At 41.6% G+C, this 17711-nt stretch overlaps 1 protein-coding gene across 11 annotated transcripts in view; it reads right to left on the bottom strand.

Annotated features, from left to right (window-relative positions):
* DLG2 (discs large MAGUK scaffold protein 2) overlaps window positions 1-17711 on the bottom strand; it is a 1481925-nt gene that overhangs the window by 385116 nt on the left and 1079098 nt on the right. For all 11 annotated transcript variants that reach the window (XM_054015731.1, XM_054015732.1, XM_054015733.1 and 8 more), the window contains 3 exons: window positions 15363-15499; window positions 3877-4021; window positions 828-969 (listed from right to left, as the gene is read on the bottom strand). In XM_054015731.1, coding sequence (XP_053871706.1) covers window positions 828-969; window positions 3877-4021; window positions 15363-15499 — 424 coding nt within the window. The remainder of the gene's footprint in view (window positions 1-827; window positions 970-3876; window positions 4022-15362; window positions 15500-17711) is intronic.

Raw genomic sequence — 17711 nt, 5'->3', positions numbered from 1 at the left:
GCAACACTTAGCTGAAATACAGGATATAAAGAGAGCACCCCCCTCCCATCTGCTTCAAAACCAACTAAATGGGTAAAGCTCTGCTGTCTCATTTCCACATAATACGCTCAGTCCATTTATTGCACCAAATACTCCATTGCTGTTATTTACCATAGGATCATAGAAAGATAGAGCCAGAAGGGACCTTGGGAGGTCATCTAGTCCAGTCCCCTGTGTTGAGGCCAGGCCAAGTAAACCTAAACCATCCCTGGCAGGTGTTTGTCTGACCTGTTCTTAAAAACCTCCAAAGATGGAGATTCCACAGCTTCCCTTTGAAGACTAGTCCAGTGCTTAACTATCCTTATGGTTAGAAAGTTTTTCCTCATCTCTACCTAAATCTCCCTTGCTGAAGATTAAGCTCATTAGTTCTTGTCTTGCCTTCAGTGAACATGGAGAACAATCAATCACCATCCTCTTTATAACAGCCTCTAAATTACAATTTGATTGTTTAGTAATTTGTTCCAGTATCTTTCCAGGTATCAAAGTTAGGCTGATTGGTCTATAGTTCCCCTTTTTAAAGATAGATACTATATTTGCCCTTTTTCAGTCCTCTGGGACCAACCCGTCCTCCATGAGTTCCCAAACATGATCGCTAATGGTTCCAAGATTGCTTTGGCTAATTCCTTAAGTACCCCAGGATGAATTTCATCAGGCCCTGCCGACTTGAATACATCTAACTTATCTAAATATTGTTGAACCCATTCTTTATTTTAGCTTGTGTTCCTTCTCCCTTGTTAATATGCATTGCAGTCATTACCAAAGGCAATATATAAAGAAAGATATCTGACCTGGTATAGTCGTCCTCTACAAGCATGTGCTTTGGAATCGGTGAGTATCTTCCTGGTGAGATAGGAGCCAAAGACGCCTTGTACTCTAAAGTGCCATTGTTGCCAGAAGTGAGTATATGATTTTCCATTGGTGGAGAATAAGCTGATGGTTAAAATAAGCAATTGTAGTTAGTGACATTCACATTTGGTGTGGTTGTGATGGTATTGTTTTAATTTAAGCACCAATAATGTGTTTGGTGCTGTACAAGACATAAAACACAGACAGTTCCTGCCTGAAAGAGTGTAAAATCTAAACAGGACAGAGAAGGAATGAATGGCTAGCATTTTGTTTACTCACCCACTTTGTGTGGAGATTAAGGAAGGAGAGGATCTTTAGGAGGGATTTGGATGAGAAGGGGATGGCTTGGGAGACAGAAAAGAGGAAGGCATTTCATGAATAAATTCATGAATGCAAAAAGGAATGGAGATAGTTGTAGGAGATAAGTAGATGAAAGGGGCATTTGAAGGCAAAGCATTGATTATAATTTAGGCAGGGATTATTCCAAGGATCATAGAAGAGTTGGGATCCCACTAAACTGAATTTTCAGTGCCAATTTAGATTGCATCATAATTTAGATCCCAGGAAAGGTTGTTAAGAAGAATGAAAGCTAATATAGATATGATATATGCTAATGATTAACAAAGACAGTACTATGCTGTTTGATTGTATTTTGCTTTGGGTCTCAAAGTATTTTGCTTTGGGTTTCAAAGTAATGGTGACGGCTGGAAATATGTAATAATGGCTGTGACCAAATCTCTAATTCATGTAATCAGAGGAAAGGAAATACTAAGGAGGAAAATCAAAGACATGCTTTTGCACTGACTTATGATTAATTTCCTTTTGAAATGGAGGTGTTTAAACTTTCTAGTCATAGTTTCAATCCATTCTTTAGATGGTGAAATATTAAATATTTTAAGACCAAATGCTTTTATAGAGAAAGGTTATTCCTTGCTAAGAGACAAACAAACTTGTATGCACCAACCAATTACTGAAAGTCTTTTCAAGCTTTTTCCCCCTCTGGAATTTCTGATCACTAATAATATCTAACTCTTAGATAGCACTTTTCATCAGTAGATCTCAAAGCATTTTTACAAAGAAGGTCAGTATCATTATCCCCATTATACAGATGGGGAAACTGAGGTACAGAGCAGTGATGTGACATCGCAAGGTAACCCAGCAGGTCAGTGGCACAGCTGGGAATGAAAACCAGGTCTCCCGAGGCCTACTCCAGTACTCTATCCATTAGGCCACACTGCCTCCCTAATCTTGCTCAACATCATGTGCTGCTTCACTATTTTTGAAATATTATTTTGGAAGACCAGATAATCCAAGGAATTAGTAAAGTGCTAGTGAGTCTTTTAAACTTCTTAGTCACTGGTAAGAAATCAGCCCAGATTAGTAGTTAACAAATACCATCACCAACTGTTGGTTGATTAGTAGCGTCTGCTAAATAAACAGGTAGTCTAGGTCCAGTTCAATGTAATATATAGATGTGCATGTTACAAAACCACCAATGCAGTTATCGCCCTTTTAAAGGCCTTGTGAATAGAAAGGACCATGATTAGCTGGTCCTGCCAGATCAGAATTGAGGAATAACGATACAGAAGTGCAGATGTGCCTAATCTTTGACTTTTACAGGGAACCTTTGTCTTTCCACCCCTTTGCTGGCTTTATGGCCTCTGGTGACAACTGAATTTTTGGCAGCTTGCTAGCATGAGCTGGGGTCAGTTGCTGAGACTCCGTACTCTCCTTATTTTGCAAGCCAATCAGATTGCCTCCCGGCTCATCTCTCGCCTCCAATGAGAGACTCAGAGGGAGCTTAAAGCCAGGGAGCATTTACTGACTAATTGGCAAAAGGAGGGAATCTGCAGCAGGCCGGAAGATGCACCAAAGTGGCATGGATTACTCCTGCCTGCTGGCTGGGAGAAGGGAAGCTGAGCAGAAGAGCCTGGAGCCTCAGTGACAAGGTGCCATCCTAAAGAATGGGGTACTGAGGAGGGGAGGACTACCTGCACATTAGGAAGGGATGCACTGAGTGCAAGAGGAAGCACTGCCGCACGGTTGGGTGAAGAAGCAGAGGATGGATATAAATAAGGGAGTGGATGGATAGGGAGCAGGGGGGCATTAGTATGCTGATGTATGGGGATGTAATTGATAGATTTGGAGGGCAATTATGTAGAGGGACAATCATTTTATGCTGGATGCAAATACTGTATAAATTACAAGTCCATTGAATGCAAATGGTCCTGCTTTGAGCAGGGGATTGGACTAGATGACCTCCTGAGGTCTCCTTCCCTGATTCTATGAAATGTCATGTCAATTTTCCTCAGGCTTTTTGTTTGGTGAGTCCATACAGGCCAGTGGCGGCTCCAGGCACCAGCACTCCAAGCGCGTGCCTGGGGCGGCAAGCTGCGGGGGGCACCCTGCCGGTCCCTGCGAGAGTGTAAGTCAGGCAACCTTCGGCGGCTTGCCTGCGGGAGGTCCGCCGGTCCTGTGGATTTGGTGGCAATTCGGCAGCGGGTACGCCGAAGCTGCGGGACCGGTGGACCTCCCGCAGGCATGCTGCTTGGGGAGGCAAAAAAGCTAGAGCCGCCCCTGATGTAGGCAAGTCTTCTGCTGCCTGTGTTGTACCTGTCCTGTGGACTGAGCACTCCTCTCTCCACATCTGTTAATCCAGGACCTCTCAAAATATTACATTGACGTAAAAATGTTTTCCCCTTAATTGTTACAAAAGATACAGTGTACCTGCCTAAAGTTCAACAATAGCATTCTGGAATAAATTTGGTAGTGCGGTTATCTTGTTAATTCTGGACTTGTGCTGCAAAAAGTGTTATTTCAAATATAACATATCATGACAGTATAATATCTAAATAACAGTTCCATTTTTCAGCCTTCCAATCCCTTGTAAAAGCTTCGCTGATGTCCTGATATTTGTCTAGATTTGAAAAGTCTAAATAATCACTTAAAACATGATATCACATATGAAATAATATGCAATGAGGCACTTACAGTGAGTAATATCTGGTGGGCCATAAGGGTCAGTCATGTAAATGGTAGTGGGCTTTCCAACTTTTAGATAAACTACATCTGATGTGTTCTTCAATATTGCTACTGCCTCTTCATGAGTTACTTCTTCTAAACTGTAATTATTTACCTTAAAGGAGAAATGAGACAGATGAGTAAGGCTGGATAGATACAGAAGAAATATCCATATTATCTGTACAGTTATCAATGATGCATTAAGAATTGTAGACAAAAGGTGCTGCAGATTATAGAATAGTAACATTATTATACAATAAAGAAGAAAAATCAGATTAAGGCATTTTCTTGGCCCACCTATCTCCTATGTCTTATTTAGCAGTATTGGCAATCCCCAAGCTGTAGTACCATAGCCCAGTGTAAAGTGCTAGATATGCCATTGTGTCTGCTCCAGTACGACACATTACCAGGGTCATCATTAGCAGAAACATAACAAGAAACTGAAATAGCTTAATAGCAAACTGTACACCACAGGATGCAGGGGATAGGTATACATCAGAGCAGCCACTTGTGATATTGATTATCAGCATCTGGTTGCTGGCAGTAAAAGCCCAAACCACATTCTTATTAACTACTTGGATACTTGATGGTGCTGCACCCATGTACTAGTTCCTAATGGGACCTCATAAGTGAGTGACACCCTAAAATCTCTTTGCCCATTAACTTAAATGAATAGTTGGAAAGTTAAGCAGGGGAGGAAGGGAGACAAAAATAAGAGACTACTTTGGAGAGGTGGGGAGTGAACAGTGGCAGCTGTGGATTTGGGAAGGGAGGGTTTGAAGGTGAAAAATGTGACCGTTTTCTGGAGCTGTAGGTAGAAAAACACTGAAATAGTGAGAGGGTAGGTGATTACAGACATGAGGTGTGGGCTTGATGCAGAGAAATATATCAGGTGCACTAGGGCATAGCAAAGGAGACAAGGTGGGGAAGGGAATTGTGTCAATAGGAGCTGCTAATCTAGATTACTCCTCTAGAAAAATTTTATGCAGGAGAAAAGGTCTTGTATATTTAGAAGCATGAGCACTCTACTGCATAAAGGTACTTCCTATGTATATTCATGTGCAAGGGAAATTAATTCATTAGGAAAGGGAACCAAGATATATTATTCATAATGAATCATGTTTATTACAGTAGTGCCTAGAGACCAACCAAGGATGGGGCCTCATTGTGCTAGGCATATACACAACACAGACTAGTAGACAGTCCCTGTCCTGAAGAGCTTACAATCTGCACTGACAAGAGTGCCACAGGCTAATGGGAAAGGGGCAAGGATAGGGATATAGATTCATATTGATATAGATTTCATGCAAATGACTGGTATGCAGAAGTGACTGCTATTAAATCTCTCTTGCTTATTTATATACTTTAAAAAAGGGATTAAAACCCTGAAAAATCAACTTTTGACTAATCTACATAAGCACTGTTCCTGGCACAGCTACCCTCTTGTTTCCCTTTCCCTACATCCTCTCTTACATACCTTTGTGTTTTGTCTTAATTCAGATAATACATTTTTGGGGGGCAGATCCTAAAACCATCATGAAATTGATTAGAAAGATTCCTTAAGGTGAGATGTGTTTTCATTTTCAGATAGGCATGATGAGACAAGTGCCATGTTTGTATTAATTGAAGTTTGTAATGTGGAGACTCAGAGAAACCATAAAGAAAATAAATACATCAGTCAAGACAAGTGAGATAAAGCTACAAATGAGAGTTTCACAAAGGAAACTTGTTGGGGGAAGCAAAACACGAAGAAATGGTCAGAACTATGAAGGACATGCAGATTGCCACTTGCAAAAAGTAATTGATCACAAATATTTGCAATACTTTTGTTTATCTTCGTAACAAATACACTTCTACCTCGATATAACGCAACCCGCTATAACATGAATTCGGATATAACGCGGTAAAGTAGTGCTCTGGGGGGAGAGGGGAGGCAGGGCTGCGCACTCCGGTGGATCAAAGCAAGTTCGATATAATGTGGTTTCACCTATGACGCGGTAAGATTTTTTGGCTCCCAAGGACAGCGTTATATCGAGGTAGAGGTGTATGTGAAAAATATACATTTTGTTCTCTCTAACTATAGGACTCTTCAGAATGCTTGGAACACTGATTAACAGTGTTTGAAGAATGAAGAAAAGGTTAAACAAGACTGAAATCAGCCAACATCCCATCCTATCCATTAGGACAAAAGCGATGTCTACACTACGAACTAGGGGTGTGATTCCCAGCTCACAGACATACACTCATACCAGCTCAATGAGAGCTAGCACACATATAAATAGTAGAGTAGCCACAGTAAGACAGACTGTAAGTACATACCCATGAGGTTCAGGTGGGTACACTGCTGTTTATACTAGCTCTAATCAAACTAGCACAAATACATGTACGTGATCTGGGAATCACATGCTTAGTTCATAGTGTAGACATAGCTGAAGTCTCCCAGCAGCACACCCTGTCCCTAACAGGCATCTATACAAAATGTACTACACAGAAAATTGGAAAACAGTCCTTTTAAGGTGCTTAAAATTTGTTCAGCTCTATCCATTATGTGTTTGGCACAGCGCATAAGAAGTTTTTCATTCAATATGTAGACTAATAGCCCCTTTCAGATTTGAGAAAAGCTTTTGTTCTCCATTGCAGAATCATGAAATCCAAAGAGATGTGTGGCCTCTTGCTATGCCTACTGGGTAAGATCAGTGATCAAACTAAAAAGGACTCCATTTCAATCCCAGTAGTCTTTTCTTGCATTAAACAGCTCTGGCCCTGTCTGAGACAAAGATTTATCATTATATCAAATATGTACCATTAGTGTGTACTGTACTGGAAACTGTTTCTTGTTTTTTTCTGTCAAGTTCTTAGCCACTATCTCAGACCTTTTCCTCCCACAGAAGTGCAGTACTCCCAGGATCTAAGATAATTGGACCAGGGGGAAAAGTGTGTTGCCCTTTTGCCAACTGGTAGCAGACTTTCAGGGCCTGCTAGGTCAGTTTCTGTCTGGAGCAGAAATTGGTGCTGTCAAGTCAGGTATTTTCATAGTGCACCTTATTTCTACAAAATGAAGATAAGTTTTATTTCCTTTCACAGGGATGATAACATATAGCACATAGGCAACTCTCTCTTGCAGAAACCTCAGCTCAGGTACCTGTGCCATGCTCTAGAGGAAGTTACCTTGTGGGGGGAGGGATAGCTCAGTGGTTTGAGCATTGGCCTGCTAAACCCAGGGTTGTGAGTTCAATCCTTGAGGGGGCCACTTGGGAATCTGGGGCAAAATCAGTACTTGGTCCTGCTAGTGAAGGCAGGGGGCTGGACTCGATGACCTTTCAAGGTCCCTTCCAGTTCTAGGAGATAGGATATCTCCATTATTTTTTTTTTTTCTTTCTGTCTCTCTCTCCAGGGCCTCACAGCTTATACTCTGTGCTCCTTTTTCTCCCTCAGCCCCTTCACTTTTCATCTAGAAAATCTCCAGTCCAATGCTGCTCACAAACACCATATGACTTGGAAAGGTGGGTGTGAGCATCTATCTTCCTTTTGTGCAGTGGCTTTGTAATACAAAAGATGCTCAGACAGGTCTAATGACCTAGAGCAGTGCTGGGCAAACTACGGCCCGTGAGCCATTTTAAGCCGGCCCGTGAGCTCCCGCTGGGGAGCCAGGTCAGAGGCTGCACCACGTGGCTGGGTCTCACTCCAGCGCTCCAAACCCCTCAATCCCAGCATGGAGCACCCTCCTGCACCCCAAACCTCTCATCCCCAACCCCACCCCAGAGCCCGCATCCCCAGCTGGAACGTGCACCCCTTCCCACACCCCTGCCCTGATCCCCCCCTGAAGCCCTCGGTCCCAGCCCAGAGCACCCAACCCTAATTTTGTGAGCATTCATGGCCCATCATACAATTTCTACTCCCCGATGTGGCCCTCAGGCCAAAAAGTTTGCCCACCCCTGACCTAGAGTAACTGCACCAAGAGGGCAGTCAAGAGAGTTGTGTGAGCTAAAGAACCCAACTTTGTCTCATTCTAATGGCCTAGACAAAGGATAGTACACACAGTTCCACTGATGATTCTTGGGGTGCAGTTACTCCAGGTATCTCTGGCTCCCTCTATAGCAAAGTTCACCCACCCTGGGTGCTTGTACATCAGTGACCCTTAGTGTGCAAATCATTAGCACCTTTCACTCTAACAGGGGAACAAAAGACTCTCCTCTCCCAAACACTCCTGATATTAGTTTAGAAACTAGGAACATGCTGTACCATCTCTCAATAGCCCCTAGAAGGTATTAAGTATTAAGATGTCTGTTCTCACTCTCCATGTAAAACTCACGTTAACACTGATGAGAGTTCTGGGTGCATGGAGGGTCCAACTAACTTTTCTATTTTTGCTCCATATAAGAAAGTGACCACTAATAATGAAACTTGAATAGATCTTTCTCCACACAAGCATGAAAACATGCATTTATTAAAATACCTTGTTCTCTGACTCCTTAAACACTACTCAAAGATGTGCATAGTATGCCAGCTTTGAGAAAGAGAATCATCTAGATACCTTTCTATGAACCATTCCACCTACCATTTTCACAGAAAAAGGATGTCATACAGGAGATACAGACTGTTAAGAAAAATTAAGCTTTGGTTCTTCTTTCTGATTAGATAAACAGTTAGATTAATAAGGAGGGATGTCTCCCTCTCTCCCCACCCCACCCACTCTCCAAGAGAAAAGGATTTTGCCTCTGTTTCTTAACCAAAAGAACAATGCACCTTGTTTTGACAGCATTTCAATTACCAGCAAGGTCACTTAACTACGTCTACACTGCGCACCTTACAACGGCGTGGCTGTGCTGCTGCAGCAGGACCATTGTAAGGTGCGCTGTGTAGCTGCTCTTTATTGCTGGGAGAACCACCTCCAACGAAGGGCAGTAGCTTTGTGGAAGTGCCAGTGTAGACAAAGCCTTAAGCTGCCTGCACTCCAATGGCTGTGGCAGAGCGAATGTATGGTAGGATAGAGGAAAATGAGATTTGAGACATATCAGTCAGAGGTAAGGGAGACTGTAAGGGAAACAGGAACAAAATAAAGTGAGGAGTGTACTGTATGGTCTATGAAGTATTGAAACATTTGTGCAGAAAGGTTGACGTAAGAGCTGTGCGGTTATTGTGCCATCTAAGTGAGGACATTCATGCGCTCTAGAAAGCCAGCTGAAGTGAGACAGCAAATGAGTGAGGAGGAAATTGGGTGAATACTAATATAAAGGAGCTTATCTGAGTAGCTATGAAGTGCTGAACAGAGGAAAGGAAGTGAGTGACTAACAGGAGATTAGCTAATAACAAAACTCCCATTAAAATTAGCTTAATTAGCAGCAAAGAAGCGTGTTTCTGTGGGAACTTGCAGATGGAGTTCCCAGCAGCTTCCAGTGATAAAAGATGGCATCACTAGGTGTAGGAATCAGCAGCCAGGGCATAGAAAGACTGCCACAGGAACTGAAGTTCATAAGTGTGATAGGGAAAATGTGCACTGACAATGCTGGGCGTCCTACATAGCCACAAAGCGCAAGCTAGATTTCATTCAGGATAATGAGATGGAGGGACTCAAACAGCAGCTGAAGTCACAAATCTAACCCCCCTGGAGCTGGTTGTTCCTGATAATACCCTAAGGCTCTAGGGAACTCGCACCTGGGCTACAACAGCGATGACCACAGGGGCTCAGGACTCTGTTTCCCAGACTGAGTAGAACCCAGGGCAGAGATAGAACAAGCTGGAATCTACTACCAGAACCAATCATAAGCCTGATCTCAGAGACAAAAGAATTTCCTTTTACTTTTGGTTTTGGCTGTTGTTATGGCGGCATGAGTAGAGACAGAGAGAGAAGCATCACAGCATGGGAGGTTCACATTAAACTTCCCATTGCTAACTAAAGGGAAACTTTACACTGCGTTGATGGTGACGAGGTCACTGAAGGGTGTCAGCCCAGCAGAGACTGACATTATAGAGTTTTGAGCTGCTCCGGTCTGCTTCCTAAGAACAGCACTGCAAGCATTGCTTTGCCACCATTGACTGAAAATAGGGGAAGAACTAAAATAAGATTAACTAAATTGGTAAGAAATAGGGTGACAACAGCAGACCATAACATTAACATGACAATCGGATGGTAAGGATGAGGCAATTGTTTATAGTTTGATAATGTGGTATGTGTGAAATGTTGGCACACAGTCAAGAAGGGTGAGTTAGCAGTTTTCAGTGGTATATTAGCAGGCAGGCAAACATAATCTAGGGTCAACACTGCAGGGAGAGGTCAGTCAGTAGGGTTGCCAACTTAGTAATATTTAAAAACTGGACACTCCAACAGGAGTGCTGGAACCTCCCCGCCCCGCCTCTCACCCCCTATCCTTGCCCTGCCTATTCCCCCACAAAATCCTGCCCCTTAGGCCCTGCCCTGCCTCTTTCCCCCGAGGCCCCGCCTCCATCCACTCCTCTTCTCCCCTTCCCCCAAGCATGTTTTTCCCCACTCACCCACCCTCTTCGCCTGGGTCAGGAGGGAATTGCCTGTGGAGCCAGGGCTGCGAGCTGCAGCCACCTGACACAGGTAAGAGGCAGCCCTGGTTAAATAGGAGCAGGTGCAGGTGATGACCCGGTGCTTCCCTGCCTCCCACCCTGCAGTAACTAAACATTGGGTGTCCAGTCAGAAGATCTGACTGGACAGTGTCGGGTCCCCTTTTTTAACAGACTTTCCAGTCAAAAACAAGGCACCTGGCCACCCTATCAACCAGGCATGCTTAGTCCAAAACTAGGTGAGGGTCACCAGACCATAACAGTAAACTGACCATAATACTAAGACTTGTTATGTAACAGCTTTGATTGATAGCTAGATTTAGCAGTGGGTGATTGGACTATAAGAACAGATCAATCAGGAAGGACCTAAATTTGATTGGAGGAAAAGGAAGGCTTAAAAGACTAGCCAACCAAAACAGCTCATAAACTGTATGAAAGACAGAGTCAGTAGGCAAAATTTAGAAAGTTAGGAGCAGATGAAGAAGAATGAAAAGTCAGAAGAAATCAGAAGAAGCAACCACAGGGTGACAGCAGAAAAGGACCATGATAGAACAGATGGAGAGTAAGCATGTTAGGGCTGGTCTACACTACGGGGGGATTGATCTAAGATACGCAACTTCAGCTACGCTATTCGTGTAGCTGAAGTCGAAGTATATTAGTTCGACTTATCTGGCCGTCCTCACGGCGGCAAATCGACCGTCGCGGCTCCCCCATCGACTCCGCTTACTCCTCCTGCCAAGGTGGAGTACGGGCGTCGATTCGGGGATCGATTTATCGCATCCAGATGAGATGCAATAAATCGATCCCCGATAGATCGATTACTACCCGCCGATCCAGCGGGTAGTGTAGACATGGCCTTAGCTATAGTGTAAAATATAGATATCAATAGGATTAATGAATATGTGTCTGTATGTTTGGGTTAATAAAAATGTGTCTGTGTTGTAAATGTTACATTGTTTTATACATTTTATAAATTTTAAGATTGCTGTCAGCGACTGTAGCAACTGACCACCACAAGCAGAACACAGCCATTTAATATTGGGCTAACTATATGTTTATAGTTCAGGTATTTTTAGCCTGTATCCAAGGATTATGTTAAGGGCTTTGCTTATGTTTTTGATATATGTTTATACTGTATAGGGAAGATTGCTTTTACACTAAATACAGAAAATACTTTGTTTTTGAAGATTATGCCCTGGGTGTCAATCAATTATACTGGAAGGCTATATCTGTGTCCTCCCAAGGGTAGCAAGTCTCAACTGTACTGGGAAGTTGTTCCTAAAAATATTCCTGCAAAACCCCATCAATTTCTCTAGGGTGGGCCCCCCCTTTCACCTTGCAAAAGCAGGTAAATGGGTCAGCTGAAGGGAACTTCTGGTAAACCCAGGAAGGGACAATATGTGAGCTATTCTGGGGGGTACTTTGGGTCTGTTTTTGGGGTAACAAGACAAGCAACCCAGGTGACTGAGGAGCAATTCCAGGTCAGGTCAGAGAGCCTCAGGAAGACCCTATTTTCCTTAAAAAGCAACAGAGGGTCCTGTGGCACCTTTAAGACTAACAGAAGTATTGGGAGCATAAGCTTTCGTGGGTAAGAACCTCACTTCTTCAGATGTCTTGCATCTGAAGAAGTGAGGTTCTTACCCACAAAAGCTTATGCTCCCAATACTTCTGTTAGTCTTAAAGGTGCCACAGGACCCTCTGTTGCTTTTTACAGATTCAGACTAACACGGCTACCCCTCTGATACCTATTTTCCTTGTGAGTTTTATGCTGGAAAATGATTTACAGCACTGCATCACCCACTAAAGAACTTCTTCTCAACTCACATTCTGCCTAGGCAGGTGCTGGGAGGGAGCTGAATGGTTTGGGCCCATTATAAATGTTAGGAGGTAAAGGGTTTAAGGTATTGCTGCTATTTTATTATTCTAGTCACTATTTTTTCCTTATTCCTTTTTCTTTGTTCCCTATACTGAAAGTTCTGCCTGTTGTTGTATTGTTATTTTGGGGATTGTGATAATTGTTTTATTCCTTGTATATTGGACTATACTTCTAGTATATTATTTGGTAGTAAATATTTTCCCAAAGGACAGCACATATTGTATTCCATGCACTAGGAGTCCCTCTCCCCCCCCGCCCCTTGGATGGTGGTATCATGCGCCAAGATAAAGAACCCAGCACCTATACCCCTGGGGTGAGATGGCAGAAGCTTCTCCAAGCAGAAGGCAACAGGGAGAAGGCTTAAGCTACCCATTAGGGCTCAGGTTACACAAAGAAACCAGAAAGGTTGAAAATGGATTATTAAAGAAGGAACAATGGAACAAGATGATAGGCTCAAACCACAGATGCAATGACAGAAGATGGAATAAAATGGTAAAAAGGGAAGGGAATAAAGGAAGCCTACAAGCCTAATCAAGACAACAGTGATGGGAGACATAAATACTTAGATAAAATTGCACAGGAGATATTTAGGAAGAAATTCCACTTTACATTTAACAACCATTACACCATTTCTTCTGCACAACCTTATTCTTTCAAATGTAACCACAGGGGCTGTTTAATTTGGAAATTTTCAGGTTCATCTTGAAAAATGTGAGGCACTCAGCACTAGCTATAGGAAAAGTTTTTGTTCCTCCTGTTGATCTTATAATCACCCTAGAAAATCACCATCAGGAAAGTCAGAAAAGAGTAAGTGGATGCAAAATAAGAGTCCCAGAGGAATATACTTGTTTTATTTATTTTTCCCTTTTTAAGGGAAAATTGTTCTTTTTCATCTATTGACTTAGGTCTATTGAGACTTGATAGGGTTGTACTTATGAAGATATGGGGGATGATTCTGATCCTAGTGGTTACATCTGTCTTTGTGTAAATACTTTTCAGGTTATTTTCTCCAAGAAGTGGAATTTGTTGAAGTGAAATCTTGAGCATTTTCCTGTGAACATCTGTGAACTGTTGGATTTAATTGGCCTATTGCAACTGATGAATGTTCATGTCCTTTTTAAAGCTCAACATGATTTAAAGAGCTCCACAAAGAGAAAGATGGGTTTTTTTGTGCAGAAGTCCTAAAATTGGTTTTAAGTAAGTAAGTTTGTTTGGGTTAATTGCCTCTGTAGTATCCCATTAACTGTTTATTTAATTGGACTACAGCTGGTGCTCACTGTGTGTAGAAAGGAGTGTTTGACTGGTTTTGTTTAAATGGCATTTCATTCTCTTTTATTCCCTTTCACTTTACTTTGCTTAGTTTATCAGTGGCTATGAGCCTAAGTGACTAGGATTCGAAACAGAGGGGAGCTTGGCTGTTTGCAAATACTTCAAGAGTTGGTGGTTTAGGTGAGGTGTACATTACAGGACTATATCAGTATAACGACAACACTCAGGGGTGTGAAAAATCCACACCCCTGAGTGACATAGTTATACCAACCTACCCCCCCATGTAGACAATGCTATGTCAATGGGAGAGCTTTTCCTGTCGACGTAGCTATTGCCTCTTGGGGAGGTGGATTAACTATGCCAATGGAAGAAGCTCTCCCATTAGCATAAGAGCTTCTTACTTAAGCACCACAGCGGTGCAGCTGTGCTGATGCAGCGTTTTAAGTGTAGACCTGCCCTCAGAGACTAACAGGGAAATAAAGAAATTGAACTGACGGACATGAGGCCATATTTGCATATATAATGCAACACTTAAAAATGGATGGCATAATCTGATTCTAAAACAAACTCCGTATTGGTTTTAATAGGGATTAATTTTAAATGACAACTTGAGATAGCCCTTACAAGGATGTATGGGGATGGTGCATCTTAGTATGGGTGGTCTGGATAATGAGAAAGGCAAAAGTAAAGAACATAGTGAGTAAACAGGTGGACTACAGTGTTACGCTGGTGGTTAAGCAGGGTGGTTTAGCACTGGAATAAATTGCCTAGAGAGGTTGTAGAATCTCCATCATTGGAGATTTTTATGAGCAGGTTAGACAAACACCTGTCAGGGATGGTTTAGATAATACTTAGTCCTGCTATGAGTGCAGGGGACTGGACTAGATGACCTCTTGAGGTCCCTTCCTGTTCTATGATTTTACGAAACAGGACTTTGTGTATATTCTTAGTAAGTAAACAGGACTGCACCACAGAAATACCTGACTTGTACAATCAATTACTCCTCCTAATACAAACAACCCATCATGGCCCCAAATATTGGCTAACCACTCAGGCTGAGGGGCAACAAAATATTGCGTATGGTCCAAACTTATATCCTTCCTGGGTGTAGGAAGTGGCTCTTTTGTTAAGTTAGAACACAAAACTAAAAGTTAAACCTCAACCTAAGTATTCTCCCCAAGCTTGAAATTCTTAGGGTTTCCCCTGCAGGATGCCTTGGTTTTAGCTCTTAAGCCTGGTCTAGACATAGATTTTGTACCAGTATAACTATTTTGGTGAGGGGTGTGCTTTTTTTATTTTACTGAAATATTTACACTAATAGACCCCCTAATGTTGATGAGGTTATAGCTATATAAAAATATCTTATTCCATTGACAGGGAGGTGGACTGGATGATCTACCAGCTCTTTTCCTTTGCTAACTTCTGTCATTTTAAGGAAACTGAAAAGTAGGACTGGCCCCAGGGCAATGAAAGGATTTTTCACTTTAACCTAGAACCTTGTTCTAAACTTCTCCAGAACATCTGACCTGGCATTAGCAAGTAACCAAACGTAGGGAGTAAAACATTTACTATAACAGCAGTGGGTACATATACTTTGCTGTGAGTTAAAAGATTACCAAACTAATGAGACTCTTTGGCTCATCTTCATAAAAATGAGTTGGGATTTCCAATACAACTTCAGCCTCAAACATATACATTTAAAGAAAAATATCAAAAATTAAATCCCCATTTGAAACATATTTCCACCACTTCAAATATAGTTCCAGTTTGTCATTCTCACCATAAGAAGTCTGTCTCCAACTTGCAACCTTCCATCTTTTTGTGCTGCTCCTCCATCAATAATCTTAGTAACATAAATGCTGTTGTCTCCAGCAATGTGTTGGTTTCCCACCCCTCCTGCAATACTGAAGCCCAGACCTGGAAAAGAAAGGGGAGGAATACTCGTTAACAATATCAAACATACTATTAAAGAATGCAAGGGTAATATATATTTCCATTAACCTGTTGGAAAGTGATTATAATATTTACTAATAGCAAATAGTATACAAGGAAACTTGTGGGGTATGTGCATCTTTACATTGCACTGCCAATATTTCCTTGGAGACCAGTCACAGATGTAGGTTAAGAACATACTGCCATATTGAATCAAGACCAATAGCATGGACCAACATTCACATCGCACTCCCCATCAGTATCTGTCCCAACCTGGAGAGGCTAATGAACCAACCACCAGACCAAATTTGGTGATGAATCCTGTCCACATGCCTCCTGAGGCATGTTGTGGTGCATACGCTAAGAAGACCACCAGTGGTCCATCTAAACCAGTATCTTGTCTCTGACAGTGGCCAGTGCCAGCAAGTGCAACAAACCCTATCCTAGGCATGGTGTGTTTTTCCTGACCATAAGTACAGTTTGGATTATGCTGTGAATCATGGGGGTTTATCTCTTCAAAACTGTTGTGTTTCTTGTTGCGCGCACGCGCGCACACACACACACACACACACACACACACACAGAAATAAAACTCTCAATATTCTTGTTGTCCCTATAAACAGCTTAATGCCAGGGATGGGGAGAGAGAAGGAGAGATCCCTTGTAGAATGGACAAGTTGTTCAATTACCACAGTGAAAAGCACAGAATAGTTTAGGTAGGGACAGATGGAGAATGCAGTCGTTTGGATTTAATTCTGCTTTGCATAATTATTAGCACTCAGCTATTATGGGTTATGGGTGCATGAAAGATTAGACTAATATACCTTGATGTACATGTAACTTCTGTTTAGTAACCTGTAAAATTCCTAGATGAAGAATCACACAAAAGATCTCAAAGCTCTGGAGTGATGTCAATAGTGTATTGTAATATGATTAGGAAATATACCTATCTCATAGAGTTCGAAGGGACCCCAAAAGGTCATTGAGTCTAGCCCTCTGCCTTCACTAGCAGGACCAAGTACTGATTGTTGCCCCAAATCCCTAAGTGGCCTCCTCAAGGACTGAACTCACAGCCCTGGGTTTAGCAGGCCAATGTTCAAACCACTGAGCTATCCCTCTCCCCAAATGATAATGCAAACTACAGAAAAATACATAGAACAGGAAGGGAAAATAAACAGACTTCAGAATCTACAGGCTTGACCCTTTATCTATATTCTCCCTACTATTACCGCTACACACACACACACATATCACTACTCTCATTAGTACTAAAATTTTATCTCCCATTTTGCGAAAGTTTATGGCAATATCTGTCTATGGTGTCTTATTTTCATAAAAATCTATTATAGGCTCCCCCAAACAATTCATAACAATTGTTTGTTTTTTCTTAGAGTCATACGTCTAATGAGAACTTCCAGCTGAACAAGTAAGTCGTTACTGACACTTCCTCGTAAGGTGAGATTTGGAGTAAGTATTGCTGCAAAAAAGAAAATAAATGCTATTATCTCTGATTTTTATATCACTAATTTTATTTTCAAAATGTATTGTATTCATTGGTTATAGAAACAAACATTTTAGCGATGCCTGGAACTTCATCTGGAGAGATGCAGTAGAAAAAGATTTGCTCCCTGTAACTTGGCAGTTTATGATTTTCACCAGCTTTATTGCTTGTGCAATAAAACTCACTGATGTTACAGTTAATACCAAAAGGCTTTGTTATCTACATGACGGCAGAGATGAAGTTTTATAATGAATTAAATCTGTTGACAATGAAATTACGGGTTTCCTCTCATAGTATCTTTAAAGAAATGTGCTGTCAGATAATGGAATAGGTTAATTAATGGAAAATGATAAATTACAAAGAGAAACCTCAGGAATAATATCTGAAAACCAATGAACTTTAAATGAATTAATTATGACAGTTGTTAATAATACATGTAAAATTAATTTAGAATGGTGGGACAATTAAAATAAAGTTTTATCTAATTTCTGAATACTCTTTGTATTTATGTGCTACTGTTAAGACAACAATGAGAACAATTCTGGAAAAAAAATACATGATTTGCTTAGTCCTCAATCATTTCTTTATCACCCGGGAGACACAATGAAGGGGGACAAAAGGATGTCATAGAATCATAGAATATCAGGGTTGGAAGGGACCTCAAGAAGTCATCTAGTTCAACCCCCTGCTCAAAGC

The sequence above is a fragment of the Malaclemys terrapin genome, chromosome 1 (genome assembly GCF_027887155.1).
Source record: "Malaclemys terrapin pileata isolate rMalTer1 chromosome 1, rMalTer1.hap1, whole genome shotgun sequence".
NCBI classification, from domain to species: domain Eukaryota; kingdom Metazoa; phylum Chordata; order Testudines; family Emydidae; genus Malaclemys; species Malaclemys terrapin.
The sequence above is the reverse complement of the archived record's forward strand: the minus strand, read 5'-3'. Positions and strand labels throughout refer to the sequence as shown.